This window comes from Nerophis lumbriciformis, linkage group LG18 (assembly GCF_033978685.3).
Source record: "Nerophis lumbriciformis linkage group LG18, RoL_Nlum_v2.1, whole genome shotgun sequence".
In the NCBI taxonomy this organism is placed as follows: domain Eukaryota; kingdom Metazoa; phylum Chordata; class Actinopteri; order Syngnathiformes; family Syngnathidae; genus Nerophis; species Nerophis lumbriciformis.
The window spans coordinates 42,419,582-42,438,166 of NC_084565.2; the positions used below are offsets into that span (position 1 = coordinate 42,419,582).

Below are 18,585 nucleotides of genomic sequence, written 5' to 3' on the forward strand. Positions count from 1 at the left end.
GCTTTTTAGCATTAAGCTAATGCTACATGATTCGGCAATTGCTAATCGATCTGTTTTAACGTCGGGTTAATATTGTGGAGGGGGCTAAATTGTTATGGAAAATAATAATGTAACGTTAGGTAATTACAGTACTCCCACCTTACATTCCTCAGGGACATTTGTATTAGATCTTTTAAGCAGGTGTTTTTTGTTTACATTGTTATTGCCTTCTGGTTAGCTATTGTTTGCCCTGCAGGTAATAGTCACTTTTCCACCCCTTTATATATTAGGTATAGTTGTAAGTAAAAAAAAAAAAAAAAGGTCACAGACAAAGCTATTCGGTTTCTTGTGAGTATATACACTTCACTGCCGATGTGGGGGGGCGCCACCTAAAATCTTGCCTAGGGCGCCAGATTGGTTAGGGCCGGGCCTGCTCTGGCTAAAATGTATTTGGAACCCTACATTTCTACCTCTAACAACCAAAAAAGCTGTGAAAACTATGATGCTGTGCTCCAAATTAGGATTATTTACGGAATTCGTGTGAGCATATGGCTTTACACATAGTAGCAACAGTTACAATATATATATATATATATATATATATATATATATATATATATATATATATATTGTAACTGTTGCTACTAATAATTATTGTAATTTGTTTCATTTCTCTAAAACCAGAATAATAAGTTAAGTTCATAAAAAGGAATTCAAAGTTCAGAAGAAGGCTATATTTAAGTTACTATGGTTAAAAATGTAATTTCATGCACTTTTATTTTGAAATGTCTCGTTTGGTGTGTCGTCTGATGTAAGGAAGCTACTTCCGGGTATAAGTAAACATTTTTGATGCCATGTGAAGGCAGAAAGAGAGACTGACTGTCACAAAGACTAAAAAGTGTCACAAGGCGTTAGGGCTATAAGAGCCTGAGGATCACAATTTCCTCCTAAAAGAAGCATGCAGGCCAACGAAGTATTTGTTTGTCATTTCTGCTTGTATTTAGTTGTTATTTTTACGTTTATAACGTGCTTTATTTTATTTCAGATTTCACGGTGAATTTGAAGGGAAAGGAAGCCTTCAAATAAATGAGTTCAAGAAAGCCATTGTGTCTGTGCTGTTTGGAGGGACTTATATATATATATATATATATATATATATATATATATATATATATATATATATAAAATATATATATTGTCACCCTGTTGTCCTCCCGTCGTGAAAAAAGTCTGTCCTCACTCAGGTCCGCATGGAGCTGGAGGGGGCGTGGCCTCCAGCTCCGGCTGAAAATCGGGAGATTTTCGGGAGAATATTTGTCCCGGGAGGTTTTCGGGAGAGGCGCTGAATTTCGGGAGTCTCCCGGAAAATTCGGGAGGGTTGGCAAGTATGAACTAAATTGTATTTCGTTTGTTTTCAAAACACAACGTGTCACCACTTCCGCTCTTAGCGCCGTCAAAATAAGAGCTCAAGGTATGTACTGTATACATACTTGCCAACCCTCCCGAATTTTCCGGGAGACTCCCGAAATTCAGCGCCTCTCCCAAAAACCTCCCGGGACAAATATTCTCCCGAAAATCTCCCGATTTTCAGCCGGAGCTGGAGGCCACGCCCCCTCCAGCTCCATGCGGACCTGAGTGAGGACAGCCTTTTTTCACGACGGGAGGACAACAGGGTGACAAGAACTAAATCATCCAGACTAGAGATAAATTGTAATATTATGATTATCTTACCTAAAAATAAATATATTTATTCATTTTAAAAAAAAATAAAAAATACATTTTTACTATATTTTGCTAAAAACATCAAAATTAATTGTATTTTTTTCTGACTCCTTATTACATCCAACATATTTGAAATAATTAATTTTATATTATCATAATAATTCAGTTAAAATGACCATATTTAATTATTAAAATAATTGCTTGTTTATCAACAACTTTAGCATTTTATTCATTACATTTTGAAGCTCTCAGAAGCCAAGTTATGTTATATTCCTTAATATTTATTTATGCAAGTTTGAAGTATCAATTATCTAAACACAGTTTTGTTTGCATATTTTCAGGATGTAGATATATATATATATATATATATATATATATATATATATATATATATATATATATATATATATATATATATATGTATTATGAAATACTTGACTTGGTGAATTCTAGCTGTCAATATACTCCTCCCCTCTTAACCACGCCCCGCCCCACCCCCGACCACGCCCCCACCCCCCACCTCCCGAAATCGGAGGTCTCAAGGTTGGCAAGTATGGTATAAAACTACAAAATAACAAACACGGAGGCTCCAGTTTTACACGAGGACCGCTTTATTTCGTTTTTTTTTTAAATTTATTTTTAATTTATTAGATTTTTTTCCCCTTCTTTTTTATGTTAAACACCTGTTTAATGATTAAACAGGGTTATGGGGTTTTTTTTAAGTTTTTTTTTTATAAGCCTTTATTTATACATTTCAGCATTTACAAACAGTTGAGAAATAATAATCAAAGTAAGTACACAAACAGTACAAAACAGTACACAAACAGTACAAAACAGCGCCAGGGGGTTGTAAATTCAAAGTAACTAAAATAGAATGCTATATATATATATATATATATATATATATATATATATATATATATATATATATATATATATATATATATATATATACAGGCCCGGCCCTAACCAATCTGGCGCCCTAGGCAAGATTTTAGGTGGCGCCCCCCCACATCGGCAGTGAAGTGTATATACTCACAAGAAACCGAATAGCTTTGTCTTTGACCCTTTTTTTTTTACTTACAACCAGAGGTGGGTAGTAACGCGCTACATTTACTCCGTTACATCTACTTGAGTAACTTTTGGGATAAATTGTACTTCTAAGAGTAGTTTTAATGCAACATACTTTTACTTTTACTTAAGTATATTTATAGAGAAGGAACGCTACTTTTACTCCGCTACTTTTATCTACATTCAGCTCGCTACTCGCTACTAATTTTTATCGATCTGTTAATGCACGCTTTGTTTGTTTTGGTCTGTCAGACAGACTTTCATAGTGCCTGCCTTACTGGTGACGTTTCACTTCGTTCCACCAATCAGATGCAGTCACTGGTGACGTTGGACCAATCAAACAGAGCCAGGTGGTCACATGACCTGACTTAAACAAGTTGAAAAACTTTTTGGGGTGTTACCATTTAGTGGTCAATTGTACGGAATATGTACTGTACTGTGCAATCTACTAATAAAAGTTCCAATCAATCAATCAAAAGTGTGAAGGAAAAAATGTACTTTTTTTATTTCAACCGTACATCCCGTCAAAAGCCTCAAGACTGACCGCACATGAGGACGTTCCTGTCTTCACAATAAAAGTGCCGCTCCATCGCGCCTGCGCTTTCAAAACAAGAGTCTCCGAAAGCCAGCGCAAACAAGCTAGCAAGCTACGGAGTTTGACGCCAATATATTTCTTGTAAAGTGTATAAAAACGAATATGGAAGCTGGAAAAATAAGGTGCCAAAAACCAACCACTTTCATGTGGTATTAGACAGAAAGGAGGAACTTTTCTTCTCCTCCATTTGAAAACGTGGACGTTATCATCACGACTGTCTGATTACAATCAACGCAAGTCATCAGAATCAGGTAATACACCAACTTATATTCTTGTCTGCATGAAAGAAAGGAATCTATATATTAAACATGCATGTATATTCATTAAAACATCTTTAACATGTAAACAAAAACAGCAAAATAAATACATATAAATTATATACTGTATATATCAATGTATATGTATGTTTGTATATATATATATGTGTGTGTGTGTGTATGTTACTCATCAGTTACTCAGTACTTGAGTAGTTTTTTCACAACATACTTTTTACTTTTACTCAAGTAAATATTTGGGTGACTACTCCTTACTTTTACTTGAGTAATAAATCTCTAAAGTAACAGTATTCTTACTTGAGTACAATTTCTGGCTACTCTACCCACCTCTGCTTACAACTATACCTAATATATAAAGGGGTGGAAAAGTGACTATTACCTGCAGGGCAAACATTAGCTAACCAGAAGGCAATTACAATGTAAACAAAAACACCTGCTTAAAAGATCTAATACAAATGTCCCTGAGGAATGTAAGGTGGGAGTACTGTAATTACCTAACGTTACATTATTATTTTCCATAACAATTTAGCCCCCTCCACAATATTAACCCGACGTTAAAACAGAACTTGCTATTTATTGATTAGCAATTGCCGAATCATGTAACATTAGCTTAATGCTAACAAGCCAGGTTACTATCACATTCTGTAACAGACAAATAATTTCATGTAGGCTAACGTTACCTACCTGCTACCTCTGTCTTTTCTCGTTTCTCCTCCTCTTCTTTTCTCTTTTTTCTTCCCTGGGCACCTGACAGTTTTGGCCGTTTTGACATCTTGTGTTGATTTTTTGATGTGGTGACGTCCAAAAAGAGTCATGATACGGGAAGGGAGGGGGCGCACCGTGCGGGGGGAGGAGGGGGGAGGCAGCGTAATGTTGTAACAAATAATATTTCTATTAAATAGGCTTTACTTTGCATTTTAATTAACGTGAGATTATTTTTTTGTATTTAGAAATAATAGTAACAACTTTTTTTTTTTTTTTTTTTTTTTCTCCAACATTGTGGCACTGGCATGGCGCCCCCTGATGGACGGCGCCCTTAGCATTTGCCTATACGGCCTATGTCGCGGGCCGGCCCTGTATATATATATATATATATATATATATATATATATATATATATATATATATATATATATATATATAACTAAATTGTATTTCGTTTGTTTTCAAAACTCCGCTCCACCACAACGTGTCACCACTTCCGCTCTTAGCGCCGTCAAAATAAGAGCTCAAGGCATGTACTGTATATCAGCTTATAACAGGAACTTAACATAACAAAGAGGCAAGTCCATGAAAATAGTGTAACCGAGGGTTTATATATGTCGCCTATACGGTATAAAACTACAAAATAATAAACACGGAGTCTCCAGTTTACACGAGGACCGCTTTATTTACCTTCTTTCCAAAACCTTCGCTCCACTCCAACAACGTGACATCACTTCCGCTCCTAGCGCCTTCAAAGTAAGAGCTCAAGGCATATACTGTATTACAGCGTATAACAGGAACTTAACATCACCAAGAGGAAAGCCCATAAAAATAGGTTACAATAGGTTACATAGTTATTGCTCTTTTTTGTTTTTAATGTTCTTTATTGATTTAAAAAAAAATTGTTATTCAAATAAACCCAACGTTTTTCCATTTCTATTAAATGTCCAAAACATACACTGACCATTGTCGTGTATGAATGATTATATTAATTAACAATTAATTAAGTGTTATTTTATTTTATACGCCGTCATTTATTTCGAGGATTGCAAAAATTAAAAATAAAAGTGTTTATTCCACTCCAAACCGCAAGCGGCGCTCTTCCGCGCTGCCATGAAGAGATGCGAGGAAGAAGCAGCCGACAACAGTGAAGCTACATGACCAACAAGACGATTAAGACTCGTCATTTCGGACCAAATCCACTCCAAGTGTGCTTTTTAAGGGCCGAAACATCCCTGCAGCCCTTATGAGACGCAAGGCATGGCGGAGAGACAGGACCATGAGGTACTTTCGCTTCTAGGCCGCCGCAAGAACAATCATTTTTTTAGAGTGCAAAAAGTGTATGACATGGAACTAATATGTCATAATAATAGGCTGGAGGGCAGTTACAACATTGTTGAAAAAGTTCCTTAAAAGTTCAGTTCTGGTCTATTAAAGTCGTAACGTGGGTCGTCGACTGCACATGTACGAACTCCAAACACAGTGAAGTTGTGTCAATGTTAAGAGGTGTAACGGTACACAAAATACGTACTAACCCCCGTTTCCATATGAGTTGAGAAATTGTGTTAGATGTCAATATAAACGGTAGAGGTGGGTAGAGTAGCCAGAAATTGTACTCAAGTAAGAGTACTGTTACTTTAGAGATTTATTACTCAAGTAAAAGTAAGGAGTAGTCACCCAAATATTTACTTGAGTAAAAGTATGTTGTGAAAAAACTACTCAAGTACTGAGTAACTGATGAGTACCGTATTTTCCGCACCATAAGGCGCCCTGGGTTAAAAGCCGCGCCTTCAATGAACGGCATATTTCAAAACTTTGTCCACCTATAAGCCGCCCCGTGTTATAAGCCGCATCTAACTGCGCTAAAGGAATGTCAAAAAAACAGTCAGATAGGTCAGTCAAACTTTAATAATATATTAAAAACCAGCGTGATGTGGGCGCGCATGGAGTCGTATATCAACATGGACGGAGCTGCGTGAAAAAAGCCAGCCGGCCTCTTCGCGTAAACTTAAACTTACCTTAACCACTCGCTCATCTTTTCTTCATCCATCCATCCCTTCGAGTTAGCTTTTATGATGACGCCGGCTGGAAAGGTCTCTTTTGGCAAGGTCTTCCTTTTGAATATCACCATGGGTGGAAGTTTCTGGCCATTAGCATGGCAAGCTAGAACCACAGTGAAGGATGACTTCTCATTCCCTGTGGTGCGAATATTCACCGTACGTGCTCCCGTTGTATCCACAGTGCGGTTCACAGGAATATCAAAAGTCAGTGGAACCTCGTCCATGTTGATAATGTTCTCTGGCCGGATCTTTTTTTCAGCTATCGTGTTTTTACAATATGCACGGAAAGTAGCCAGCTTTTCTTGAAAGTCTTTAGGCAGTTGCTGTGAAATAGTAGTCCGTGTGCGGATGGAGAGATTGCGTCTTTTCATGAACCGGAAACCTGTCGCTTAGTAGGAGCCATTTTGTGGTCTTTACAGATGTAAACACACAAAGGAAATGAAACGTAATATCCGCGCGCTTCTTCTTCTTCTTCTACGCGGGCGGGTGGTTGCTTACAGTAGAAGAAGAAGCGCTTCCTGTTCTATGGGGGCGGGTGCTTACCTTGGCGGTTGCTTGCGTAGAAGAAGAAGCACTTCCTCTTCTACGGGGAAAAAAGATGGCGGCTGTTTACCGTAGTTGCGAGACCGAAACTTTATGAAAATGAATCTTAATATTAATCCATATATAAAGCGCACCGGGTTGTGAGCCGCACTGTCAGCTTTTGAGTAAATTTGTGGTTTTTAGGTGCGGCTAATAGTGCGGAAAATACGGTACTTTAGAGATTTATTACTCAAGTAAAAGTAATGAGTAGTCACCCAAATATTTACTTGAGTAAAAGTAAAAAGTATGTTGTGAAAAAACTACTCAAGTACTGAGTAACTGATGAGTAACATACACACACATATCATATATATACAGGTAAAAGCCAGTAAATTAGAATATTTTGAAAAACTTGATTTATTTCAGTAATTGCATTCAAAAGGTGTAACTTGTACATTATATTTATTCATTGCACACAGACTGATGCATTCAAATGTTTATTTCATTTAATTTTGATGATTTGAAGTGGCAACAAATGAAAATCCAAAATTCCGTGTGTCACAAAATTAGAATATTACTTAAGGCTAATACAAAAAAGGGATTTTTAGAAATGTTGGCCAACTGAAAAGTATGAAAATGAAAAATATGAGCATGTACAATACTCAATACTTGGTTGGAGCTCCTTTTGCCTCAATTACTGCATTAATGCGGCGATGACATGGCACCCCAAACCATCACCCAACCATGCAAATTTTGCATTTCCTTTGGAAATCGAGGTCCCAGAGTCTGGAGGAAGACAGGAGAGGCACAGGATCCACGTTGCCTGAAGTCTAGTGTAAAGTTTCCACCATCAGTGATGGTTTGGGGTGCCATGTCATCTGCTGGTGTCGGTCCACTCTGTTTCCTGAGATCCAGGGTCAACGCAGCCGTCTACCAGCAAGTTTTAGAGCACTTCATGCTTCCTGCTGCTGACCTGCTCTATGGAGATGGAGATTTCAAGTTCCAACAGGACTTGGCGCCTGCACACAGCGCAAAATCTACCCGTGCCTGGTTTACGGACCATGGTATTTCTGTTCTAAATTGGCCCGCCAACTCCCCTGACCTTAGCCCCATAGAAAATCTGTGGGGTATTGTGAAAAGGAAGATGCAGAATGCCAGACCCAAAAACGCAGAAGAGTTGAAGGCCACTATCAGAGCAACCTGGGCTCTCATAACACCTGAGCAGTGCCAGAAACTCATCGACTCCATGCCACGCCGCATTAACGCAGTAATTGAGGCAAAAGGAGCTCCAACCAAGTATTGAGTATTGTACATGCTCATATTTTTCATTTTCATACTTTTCAGTTGGCCAACATTTCTAAAAAATCCCTTTTTTGTATTAGCCTTAAGTAATATTCTAATTTTGTGACACACGGAATTTTGGATTTTCATTTGTTGCCACTTCAAATCATCAAAATTAAATGAAATAAACATTTGAATGCATCAGTCTGTGTGCAATGAATAAATATAATGTACAAGTTACACCTTTTGAATGCAATTACTGAAATAAATCAAGTTTTTCAAAATATTCTAATTTACTGGCTTTTACCTGTATTTGATGGTCAAACTCATAAACTTTTTTTTTTTGTGCAAATAATAATTAGAATTTCATGGCTGCAACACGTGCCAAAGTAGTTGGGAAAGGGCATGTTCACCACTGTGTTACATGGCCTTTCCTTTTAACAACACTCAGTAAACGTTTGGGAACTGAGGAGACACATTTTTGAAGCTTCTCAGGTGGAATTCTTTCCCATTTTTGCTTGATTTACAGCTTAAGTCAGGGGTGTCAAACTCAAATACAGAGTGGGCCAAAATTTAAAAGTGAACAAAGCAACAAGGTTGAACAAATGAACCTTTTAATAGGGACCCAAACAAGTTTTGCATTAAATATTGAACAAGCAAGGCTTATATAACTTTATAGTGACATGCAAAATCCAGTATAAAATAATAACAATTCAAAAATATCAATGGCATATCAAATACAATTTAAATTAAAGCTGCAAGCAGCATTGGTCGGGCCCGCATATTTGGCAGGTGCTAGTCCTAAATGTCCCAATACTATTGTCCAGTTTTAGTCCTAAGTGTCCCAATACTTTTGTCAAGTTGTAGTCCTAAGTGTCCCAATACTTTTGGCCAGTGTAGGTGTCCCAATACTTTTGTCCAGTGGTAGTCCTAAGTGTCCCAATACTTTTGTCAAGTTGTAGTCCTAAGTGTCCCAATACTTTTGTCCAGTGGTAGTCATAAGTGTCCCAATACGTTTGTCAAGTTGTAGTCCCAAGTGTCCCAATACGTTTGTCCAGTTATAGTCCTAAGTGTCCCAATACTTTTGTCCAGTTGTAACCCTAAGTGTCCCAATACTTTTGTCCAGTTGTAATCCTAAGTGTCCCAATACTTTTGTCCAGTTGTAGTCCTAAGTGTCCCAATACTTTTGTACAGTGTAAGTGTCCCAATTCTTTTGTTCAGTGGTATTCCTAAGTGTCCCAATACTTTTGTCACCCAAGTGTCCCAATACTTTTGTTCAGTGGTAGTCATAAGTGTCCCAATACGTTTGTCAAGTTGTAGTCCCAAGTGTCCCAATACCTTTGTCCAGTTATAGTCCCAAGTGTCCCAATACTTTTGTCCAGTTATAGTCCTAAGTGTCCCAATACTTTTGTCCAGTTTTAATCCTAAGTGTCCCAATACTTTTGTCCAGTTGTAGTCCTAAGTGTCCCAATACTTTTGTCCAGTGTAAGTGTCCCAATACTTTTGTCTACGTTTAGTCCGAAGTGTCCCAATACTTTTGTTCAGTGGTATTCCTAAGTGTCCCAATACTTTTGTCCAATTTTCGTCATAAGTGTCCCAATACTTTTGTCCAGTGGTAGTCATAAGTGTCCCAATACGTTTGTCAAGTTGTAGTCCCAAGTGTCCCAATACTTTTGTCCAGTTATAGTCCTAAGTGTCCCAATACTTTTGTCCAGTTTTAATCCTAAGTGTCCCAATACTTTTGTCCAGTTGTAGTCCTAAGTGTCCCAATACTTTTGTCCAGTGTAAGTGTCCCAATACTTTTGTCTACGTTTAGTCCGAAGTGTCCCAATACTTTTGTTCAGTGGTATTCCTAAGTGTCCCAATACTTTTGTGCAGTGTAAGTGTCCCAATACTTTTGTCCAATTTTCGTCATAAGTGTCCCAATACTTTTGTCCAGTGGTAGTCATAAGTGTCCCAATACGTTTGTCAAGTTGTAGTCCCAAGTGTCCCAATACCTTTGTCCAGTTATAGTCCTAAGTGTCCCAATACTTTTGTCCAGTTGTAATCCTAAGTGTCCCAATACTTTTGTCCAGTTGTAGTCCTAAGTGTCCCAATACTTTTGTCCAGTGTAAGTGTCCCAATACTTTTGTCTACGTTTAGTCCGAAGTGTCCCAATACTTTTGTTCAGTGGTATTCCTAAGTGTCCCAATACTTTTGTGCAGTGTAAGTGTCCCAATACTTTTGTCCAATTTTCGTCATAAGTGTCCCAATACTTTTGTCCAGTGGTAGTCATAAGTATCCCAATACGTTTGTCAAGTTGTAGTCCCAAGTGTCCCAATACTTTTGTCCAGTTATAGTCCTAAGTGTCCCAATACTTTTGTCCAGTGGTAGTCATAAGTGTCCCAATACGTTTGTCAAGTTGTAGTCCCAAGTGTCCCAATACTTTTGTCCAGTTATAGTCCTAAGTGTCCCAATACTTTTGTCCAGTTGTAATCCTAAGTGTCCCAATACTTTTGTCCAGTTGTAGTCCTAAGTGTCCCAATACTTTTGTCCAGTGTAAGTGTCCCAATATTTTTGTCTACGTTTAGTCCGAAGTGTCCCAATACTTTTGTTCAGTGGTATTCCTAAGTGTCCCAATACTTTTGTGCAGTGTAAGTGTCCCAATACTTTTGTCCAATTTTCGTCATAAGTGTCCCAATACTTTTGTCCAGTTATAGTCCTAAGTGTCCCAATACTTTTGTCCAGTTGTAATCCTAAGTGTCCCAATACTTTTGTCCAGTTATAGTCCTAAGTGTCCCAATACTTTTGTCCAGTTGTAATCCTAAGTGTCCCAATACTTTTGTCCAGTTGTAGTCCTAAGTGTCCCAATACTTTTGTCCAGTGTAAGTGTCCCAATATTTTTGTCTACGTTTAGTCCGAAGTGTCCCAATACTTTTGTTCAGTGGTATTCCTAAGTGTCCCAATACTTTTGTGCAGTGTAAGTGTCCCAATACTTTTGTCCAATTTTCGTCATAAGTGTCCCAATACTTTTGTCCAGTTATAGTCCAAAGTGTCCCAATACTTTTGTCCAGTTGTAATCCTAAGTGTCCCAATACTTTTGTCCAGTTATAGTCCTAAGTGTCCCAATACTTTTGTCCAGTTGTAATCCTAAGTGTCCCAATACTTTTGTCCAGTTGTAGTCCTAAGTGTCCCAATACTTTTGTCCAGTGTAAGTGTCCCAATATTTTTGTCTACGTTTAGTCCGAAGTGTCCCAATACTTTTGTTCAGTGGTATTCCTAAGTGTCCCAATACTTTTGTGCAGTGTAAGTGTCCCAATACTTTTGTCCAATTTTCGTCATAAGTGTCCCAATACTTTTGTCCAGTGGTAGTCATAAGTGTCCCAATACGTTTGTCAAGTTGTAGTCCCAAGTGTCCCAATACTTTTGTCCAGTTATAGTCCTAAGTGTCCCAATACTTTTGTCCAGTTGTAATCCTAAGTGTCCCAATACTTTTGTCCAGTTGTAGTCCTAAGTGTCCCAATACTTTTGTCCAGTGTAAGTGTCCCAATATTTTTGTCTACGTTTAGTCCGAAGTGTCCCAATACTTTTGTTCAGTGGTATTCCTAAGTGTCCCAATACTTTTGTGCAGTGTAAGTGTCCCAATACTTTTGTCCAATTTTCGTCATAAGTGTCCCAATACTTTTGTCCAGTGGTAGTCATAAGTGTCCCAATACGTTTGTCAAGTTGTAGTCCCAAGTGTCCCAATACTTTTGTCCAGTTATAGTCCTAAGTGTCCCAATACTTTTGTCCAGTTGTAATCCTAAGTGTCCCAATACTTTTGTCCAGTTGTAGTCCTAAGTGTCCCAATACTTTTGTCCAGTGTAAGTGTCCCAATACTTTTGTCTACGTTTAGTCCGAAGTGTCCCAATACTTTTGTTCAGTGGTATTCCTAAGTGTCCCAATACTTTTGTGCAGTGTAAGTGTCCCAATACTTTTGTCCAATTTTCGTCATAAGTGTCCCAATACTTTTGTCCAGTGGTAGTCATAAGTGTCCCAATACGTTTGTCAAGTTGTAGTCCCAAGTGTCCCAATACTTTTGTCCAGTTATAGTCCTAAGTGTCCCAATACTTTTGTCCAGTTTTAATCCTAAGTGTCCCAATACTTTTGTCCAGTTGTAGTCCTAAGTGTCCCAATACTTTTGTCCAGTGTAAGTGTCCCAATACTTTTGTCTACGTTTAGTCCGAAGTGTCCCAATACTTTTGTTCAGTGGTATTCCTAAGTGTCCCAATACTTTTGTGCAGTGTAAGTGTCCCAATACTTTTGTCCAATTTTCGTCATAAGTGTCCCAATACTTTTGTCCAGTGGTAGTCATAAGTGTCCCAATACGTTTGTCAAGTTGTAGTCCCAAGTGTCCCAATGCTTTTGTCCAGTTATAGTCCTAAGTGTCCCAATACTTTTGTCCAGTTGTAATCCTAAGTGTCCCAATACTTTTGTCCAGTTGTAGTCCTAAGTGTCCCAATACTTTTGTCCAGTGTAAGTGTCCCAATATTTTTGTCTACGTTTAGTCCGAAGTGTCCCAATACTTTTGTTCAGTGGTATTCCTAAGTGTCCCAATACTTTTGTGCAGTGTAAGTGTCCCAATACTTTTGTCCAATTTTCGTCATAAGTGTCCCAATACTTTTGTCCAGTGGTAGTCATAAGTGTCCCAATACGTTTGTCAAGTTGTAGTCCCAAGTGTCCCAATACTTTTGTCCAGTTATAGTCCTAAGTGTCCCAATACTTTTGTCCAGTTTTAATCCTAAGTGTCCCAATACTTTTGTCCAGTTGTAGTCCTAAGTGTCCCAATACTTTTGTCCAGTGTAAGTGTCCCAATACTTTTGTCTACGTTTAGTCCGAAGTGTCCCAATACTTTTGTTCAGTGGTATTCCTAAGTGTCCCAATACTTTTGTGCAGTGTAAGTGTCCCAATACTTTTGTCCAATTTTCGTCATAAGTGTCCCAATACTTTTGTCCAGTGGTAGTCATAAGTGTCCCAATACGTTTGTCAAGTTGTAGTCCCAAGTGTCCCAATACCTTTGTCCAGTTATAGTCCTAAGTGTCCCAATACTTTTGTCCAGTTGTAATCCTAAGTGTCCCAATACTTTTGTCCAGTTGTAGTCCTAAGTGTCCCAATACTTTTGTCCAGTGTAAGTGTCCCAATACTTTTGTCCAGTGTAAGTGTCCCAATACTTTTGTCTACGTTTAGTCCGAAGTGTCCCAATACTTTTGTCCAGTTATAGTCCTAAGTGTCCCAATACTTTTGTCCAGTTGTAATCCTAAGTGTCCCAATACTTTTGTCCAGTTGTAGTCCTAAGTGTCCCAATACTTTTGTTCAGTGGTAGCCATAAGTGTCCCAATACTTTTGTCAAGTTTTAGTCCCAAGTGTCCCAATACTTTTGTTCAGTGGTATTCCTAAGTGTCCCAATATTTTTTTCCAGTGTAAGTGTCCCAATACTTTTGTCCAGTTTTCGCCCTAAGTGTCCCAATACTTTTGTTCAGTGGTATTCCTAAGTGTCCCAATATTTTTTTTCCCAGTGTAAGTGTCCCAATACTTTTGTTCAGTTTTCGTCATAAGTGTCCCAATACTTTTGTCTACTTTTAGTCCTAAGTGTCCCAATACTTTTGTTCAGTGGTAGCCATAAGTGTCCCAATACTTTTGTCAAGTTTTAGTCCCAAGTGTCCCAATACTTTTGTTCAGTGGTATTCCTAAGTGTCCCAATATTTTTTTCCAGTGTAAGTGTCCCAATACTTTTGTCCAGTTTTCGTCCTAAGTGTCCCAATACTTTTGTTCAGTGGTATTCCTAAGTGTCCCAATATTTTTTTTCCAGTGTAAGTGTCCCAATACTTTTGTTCAGTTTTCGTCATAAGTGTCCCAATACTTTTGTTCAGTTGTAATCCTAAGTGTCCCAATACTTTTGTCCAGTTGTAGTCCTAAGTGTCCCAATACTTTTGTCCAGTGTAAGTGTCCCAATATTTTTGTCTACGTTTAGTCCGAAGTGTCCCAATACTTTTGTTCAGTGGTATTCCTAAGTGTCCCAATACTTTTGTGCAGTGTAAGTGTCCCAATACTTTTGTCCAATTTTCGTCACAAGTGTCCCAATACTTTTGTCCAGTTATAGTCCTAAGTGTCCCAATACTTTTGTCCAGTTGTAATCCTAAGTGTCCCAATACTTTTGTCCAGTTGTAATCCTAAGTGTCCCAATACTTTTGTCCAGTTGTAGTCCTAAGTGTCCCAATACTTTTGTTCAGTGGTAGCCATAAGTGTCCCAATACTTTTGTCAAGTTTTAGTCCCAAGTGTCCCAATACTTTTGTTCAGTGGTATTCCTAAGTGTCCCAATATTTTTTTCCAGTGTAAGTGTCCCAATACTTTTGTCCAGTTTTCGTCCTAAGTGTCCCAATACTTTTGTTCAGTGGTATTCCTAAGTGTCCCAATGTTTTTTTTCCAGTGTAAGTGTCCCAATACTTTTGTTCAGTTTTCGTCATAAGTGTCCCAATACTTTTGTCTACTTTTAGTCCGAATTGTCCCAATACTTTTGTCTAGTGTACCTACCTTGTCTGCATTGTGTGGGCACGCTGGTGCTTCCTGCTTTTAAGCAGCCTTCTTGAAAAAACAGCAGCATCAGCGCAGCGGCTCTTTGAAGGGTCATAAAATCCAAACCGGAGCCGGTATTAAAACTCTTTCGATAACTTTTAATCAAAAGGGTTCAATCTCTCTCCTGTGTTAGTTTGAAGCCGAAACAACAAACACGCTCAGAGGAGATAATGTTTGAAGAAAGGTGACCGTTTTTTTACAAAAATGTTGTGTTGAAGGGGGAATAGCAAGCTTCTTGTAGATTTTTGCTGGGGGTTGTCAATTTATGAAATGTAGGTCTAAGTGAGACCTACGGAGAGGATTTTTGTTTCATGTCTCTCCGACCTTCCCAGTGGGAGTTACAGGCAGTTTTGTCATTTTTTTCTTCCGAGGAGCAGTTTTTTTCTCCGTTTTATTCAAAAATTGCTCTAGAGCGCAATTTTTAAATTTGGGGTTAGGTTTTTTTATTAGATCACAATTTTTGCCAGTCCTGATGTGTGCGTTCAGTTTGGTGAGTTTTGAAGCGTGTTAAGGGGGTCAAATTACAGCTCAAAAAGGCAAAAGTGACTGTTTTTAGTACTTTTTTTGTCTTGAAGGGGGAATTGCCAACTTCCTGTTGATTTTTGCCCGAGGATATACAATTATGAAAACTAGGTCTAAGTCAAACCTACATAGAGGTTTTTGTTTCATGTCTCTCCGACCTTCCTAGTGGGAGTTACAGGCAGTCTAGTTTTTTTTTTTTTTTCCTAGGGGGCGCTAGAGCGCAATTTTGAGTTTTGGGGGTTCGTTTTTTCGTTAGTGCAAAATCAACTTTCGAAAAAACAAACGAAAAAACATCAATGGTATATTAAATTAAATTTAAATAAAAAATTGAATGCCTATTTTCAGCCTTCTGAGGTAAATATCAACATTAACTTTTTCCATAAGCTAATAAATTAGAAAATAAAATAACAATAAATAAATCAACCATTCAGGCCTTTTTACACACTGATCTAATGTGATGTGCCCAAGCCAGATACCTGACATCTTTTCTGGGATGCTAGTTCATGTCGGGGCTCAGGTGGGCAAGGTTGGGGGAGGGGTGTATATTGTAGTGTCTCGGAAGAGTTAGTGCTGTAAGGGCTTCTGGGTATTTGTTCTGTTGTGTTTATGTTGTGTTACGGTGCGGATGTGTTTGTCATTCTTGTTTGGTGTGGGTTCACAGTGTGGCGCATATTTGTAACAGCGTTAAAGTTGTTAATGCGGCCACCCTCAGTGTGACCTGTATGGCTGTTGATCAAGTATGCATTGCATTCACTTGTGTGTGTGTGTAGAAGCCGCATATATCATGTGACAGGGGCCGGCATGCTGTTTGTATGGAGGAAAAGCAGACGTGACGACAGGTTGTAGAGGACGCTAAAGGCAGTGCCCGCCAAATTTGGCCCGCGGGCCGGAGTTTGACACCCATGGCTTAAGTTGTTCAACAGTCCGGGGGTCTCCGTTGTGCTATTTTAGGCTTCATAATGCGCCACACATTTTCAATGGGAGACAGGTCTGGACTACAGGCAGGCCAGTCTAGTACCCGCACTCTTTTACTATGAAGCCACGTTGATGTAACATGTGGCTTGGCATTGTCTTGCTGAAATAAGCAGGGGCGTCCATGATAACGTTGCTCCAAAAGCTGTATGTACCTTTCAGCATTAATGGTGCCTTCACAGATGTGTAAGTTACCCATGTCTTGGGCACTAATACACCCCCATACCATCACACATGCTAGCTTTTACACTTTCACCCTAGAACAGTCCGGATGGTTCTTTTCCTCTTTCGGTCCGGAGGACACGTTTCCAAAAACAATTTGAAATGTGGACTCGTCAGACCACAGAACACTTTTCCACTTTGTATCAGTCCATCTTAGATGAGCTCGTATAAATATATACATATTTATTTTTATTTTTGTAATTAATTTTGGCCAAAGGGGGCGCATTTCAACTTCTTACACACACTTGTTATTTCATATGTTGGCCAGAGGGGGAGCACTTCAAATTTTTACACACACTTGTTATTTCATATGTTGACCAGTTTAAAGCAACACACAGTCAATTTGAAAAATCCCTCCTTTTTGGGACCACCCTCATTTTGATAGATGTCACCACACATTTTCAATGGTCTGGACTACAGGCAGGCCAGTGTAGTACCAGCACTCTTTTATTATGAAGCCACACAGATGTGTAAGTTACCCATGTCTTGGGCACTTATACACCCCCATACCATCACACATGCTGCCTTTTACACTTTGACCCTAGAACAGTCCGGATGGTTCTTTTCCTCTTTTGGTCCGGAGGACACGACGTCCACAGTTTTCAAAAACAATTTGAAATGTGGACTTGCAGACCACAGAACACTTTCCCACTTTGTATCAGTCCATCTTAGATGAGCTCGTATAAATATATACATATTTATTTTTATTTTTTTAAATTAATTTTGGCCAAAGGGGAGACATTTCAGCTTCTTACACACACTTGTTATTTCATATGTTGACCAGTTAAAAGCAACACACAGTCAATTTGAAAAATCCCTCCTTTTTGGGACCACCCTCATTTTGATAGATGTCACCACACATTTTCAATGGTCTGGACTACAGGCAGGCCAGTGTAGTACCAGCACTCTTTTATTATGAAGCCACACAGATGTGTAAGTTACCCATGCCTTGGGCACTAATACACCCCCATACCATCACACATGCTGGCTTTTACACTTTCACCCTAGAACAGTCCGGATGGTTCTTTTCCTCTTTTGGTCCGGAGGACACGACGTCTACGGTTTTCAAAAACAATTTGAAATGTGGACTCGTCAGACCACAGAACATTTTTCCACTTTGCATCAGTCCATCTTAGATGAGCTCGTATAAATATACACATATTTATTTTTATTTTTTTAAATTAATTTTGGCCAAAGGGGCGCATTTCAGCTTCTTACACACACTTGTTATTTCATATGTTGGCCAGAGGGGGAGCACTTCAAATTTTTACACACACTTGTTATTTCATATGTTGACCAGTTTAAAGCAACACACAGTCAATTTGAAAAATCCCTCCTTTTTGGGACCACCCTCATTTTGATAGATGTCACCACACATTTTCAATGGTCTGGACTACAGGCAGGCCAGTGTATTACCAGCACTCTTTTATTATGAAGCCACACAGATGTGTAAGTTACCCATGTCTTGGCCACTAATACACCCCCATACCATCACACATGCTGCCTTTTACACTTTGACCCTAGAACAGTCCGGATGGTTCTTTTCCTCTTTGGTCCGGAGGACACAACGTTTCCAAAAACAATTTGAAATGTGGACTCGTCAGACCACAGAACACTTTTCCATCTTAGATGAGCTCGTATAAATATATACATATTTATTTTTATTTTTTTTAATTAATTTTGGCCAAAGGGGGCGCATTTCAGCTTCTTACACACACTTGTTATTTCATATGTTGGCCAGAGGGGGAGCACTTCAAATTTTTACACACACTTGTTATTTCATATGTTGACCAGTTTAAAGCAACACACAGTCAATTTGAAAAATCCCTCCTTTTTGGGACCACCCTCATTTTGATAGATGTCACCACACATTTTCAATGGTCTGGACTACAGGCAGGCCAGTGTAGTACCAGCACTCTTTTATTATGAAGCCACACAGATGTGTAAGTTACCCATGTCTTGGGCACTAATACACCCCCATACCATCACAGATGCTGCCTTTTACACTTTGACCCTAGAACAGTCCGGATGGTTCTTTTCCTCTTTTGGTCCGGAGGACACGACGTC

At 38.7% G+C, this 18,585-nt stretch overlaps 1 protein-coding gene across 2 annotated transcripts in view; it reads left to right on the forward strand.

Moving 5' to 3' along the window:
• Positions 1–5,481: 5,481 nt before the first annotated feature.
• The window catches only part of szt2 (SZT2 subunit of KICSTOR complex), a 332,720-nt gene continuing 319,616 nt past the window's right edge, over positions 5,482–18,585 (forward strand). For both annotated transcript variants that reach the window (XM_061978415.1, XM_061978416.1), the window contains exon 1: positions 5,482–5,631. In XM_061978415.1, coding sequence (XP_061834399.1) covers positions 5,608–5,631 — 24 coding nt within the window. In that variant the 5' untranslated portion in view covers positions 5,482–5,607. The remainder of the gene's footprint in view (positions 5,632–18,585) is intronic.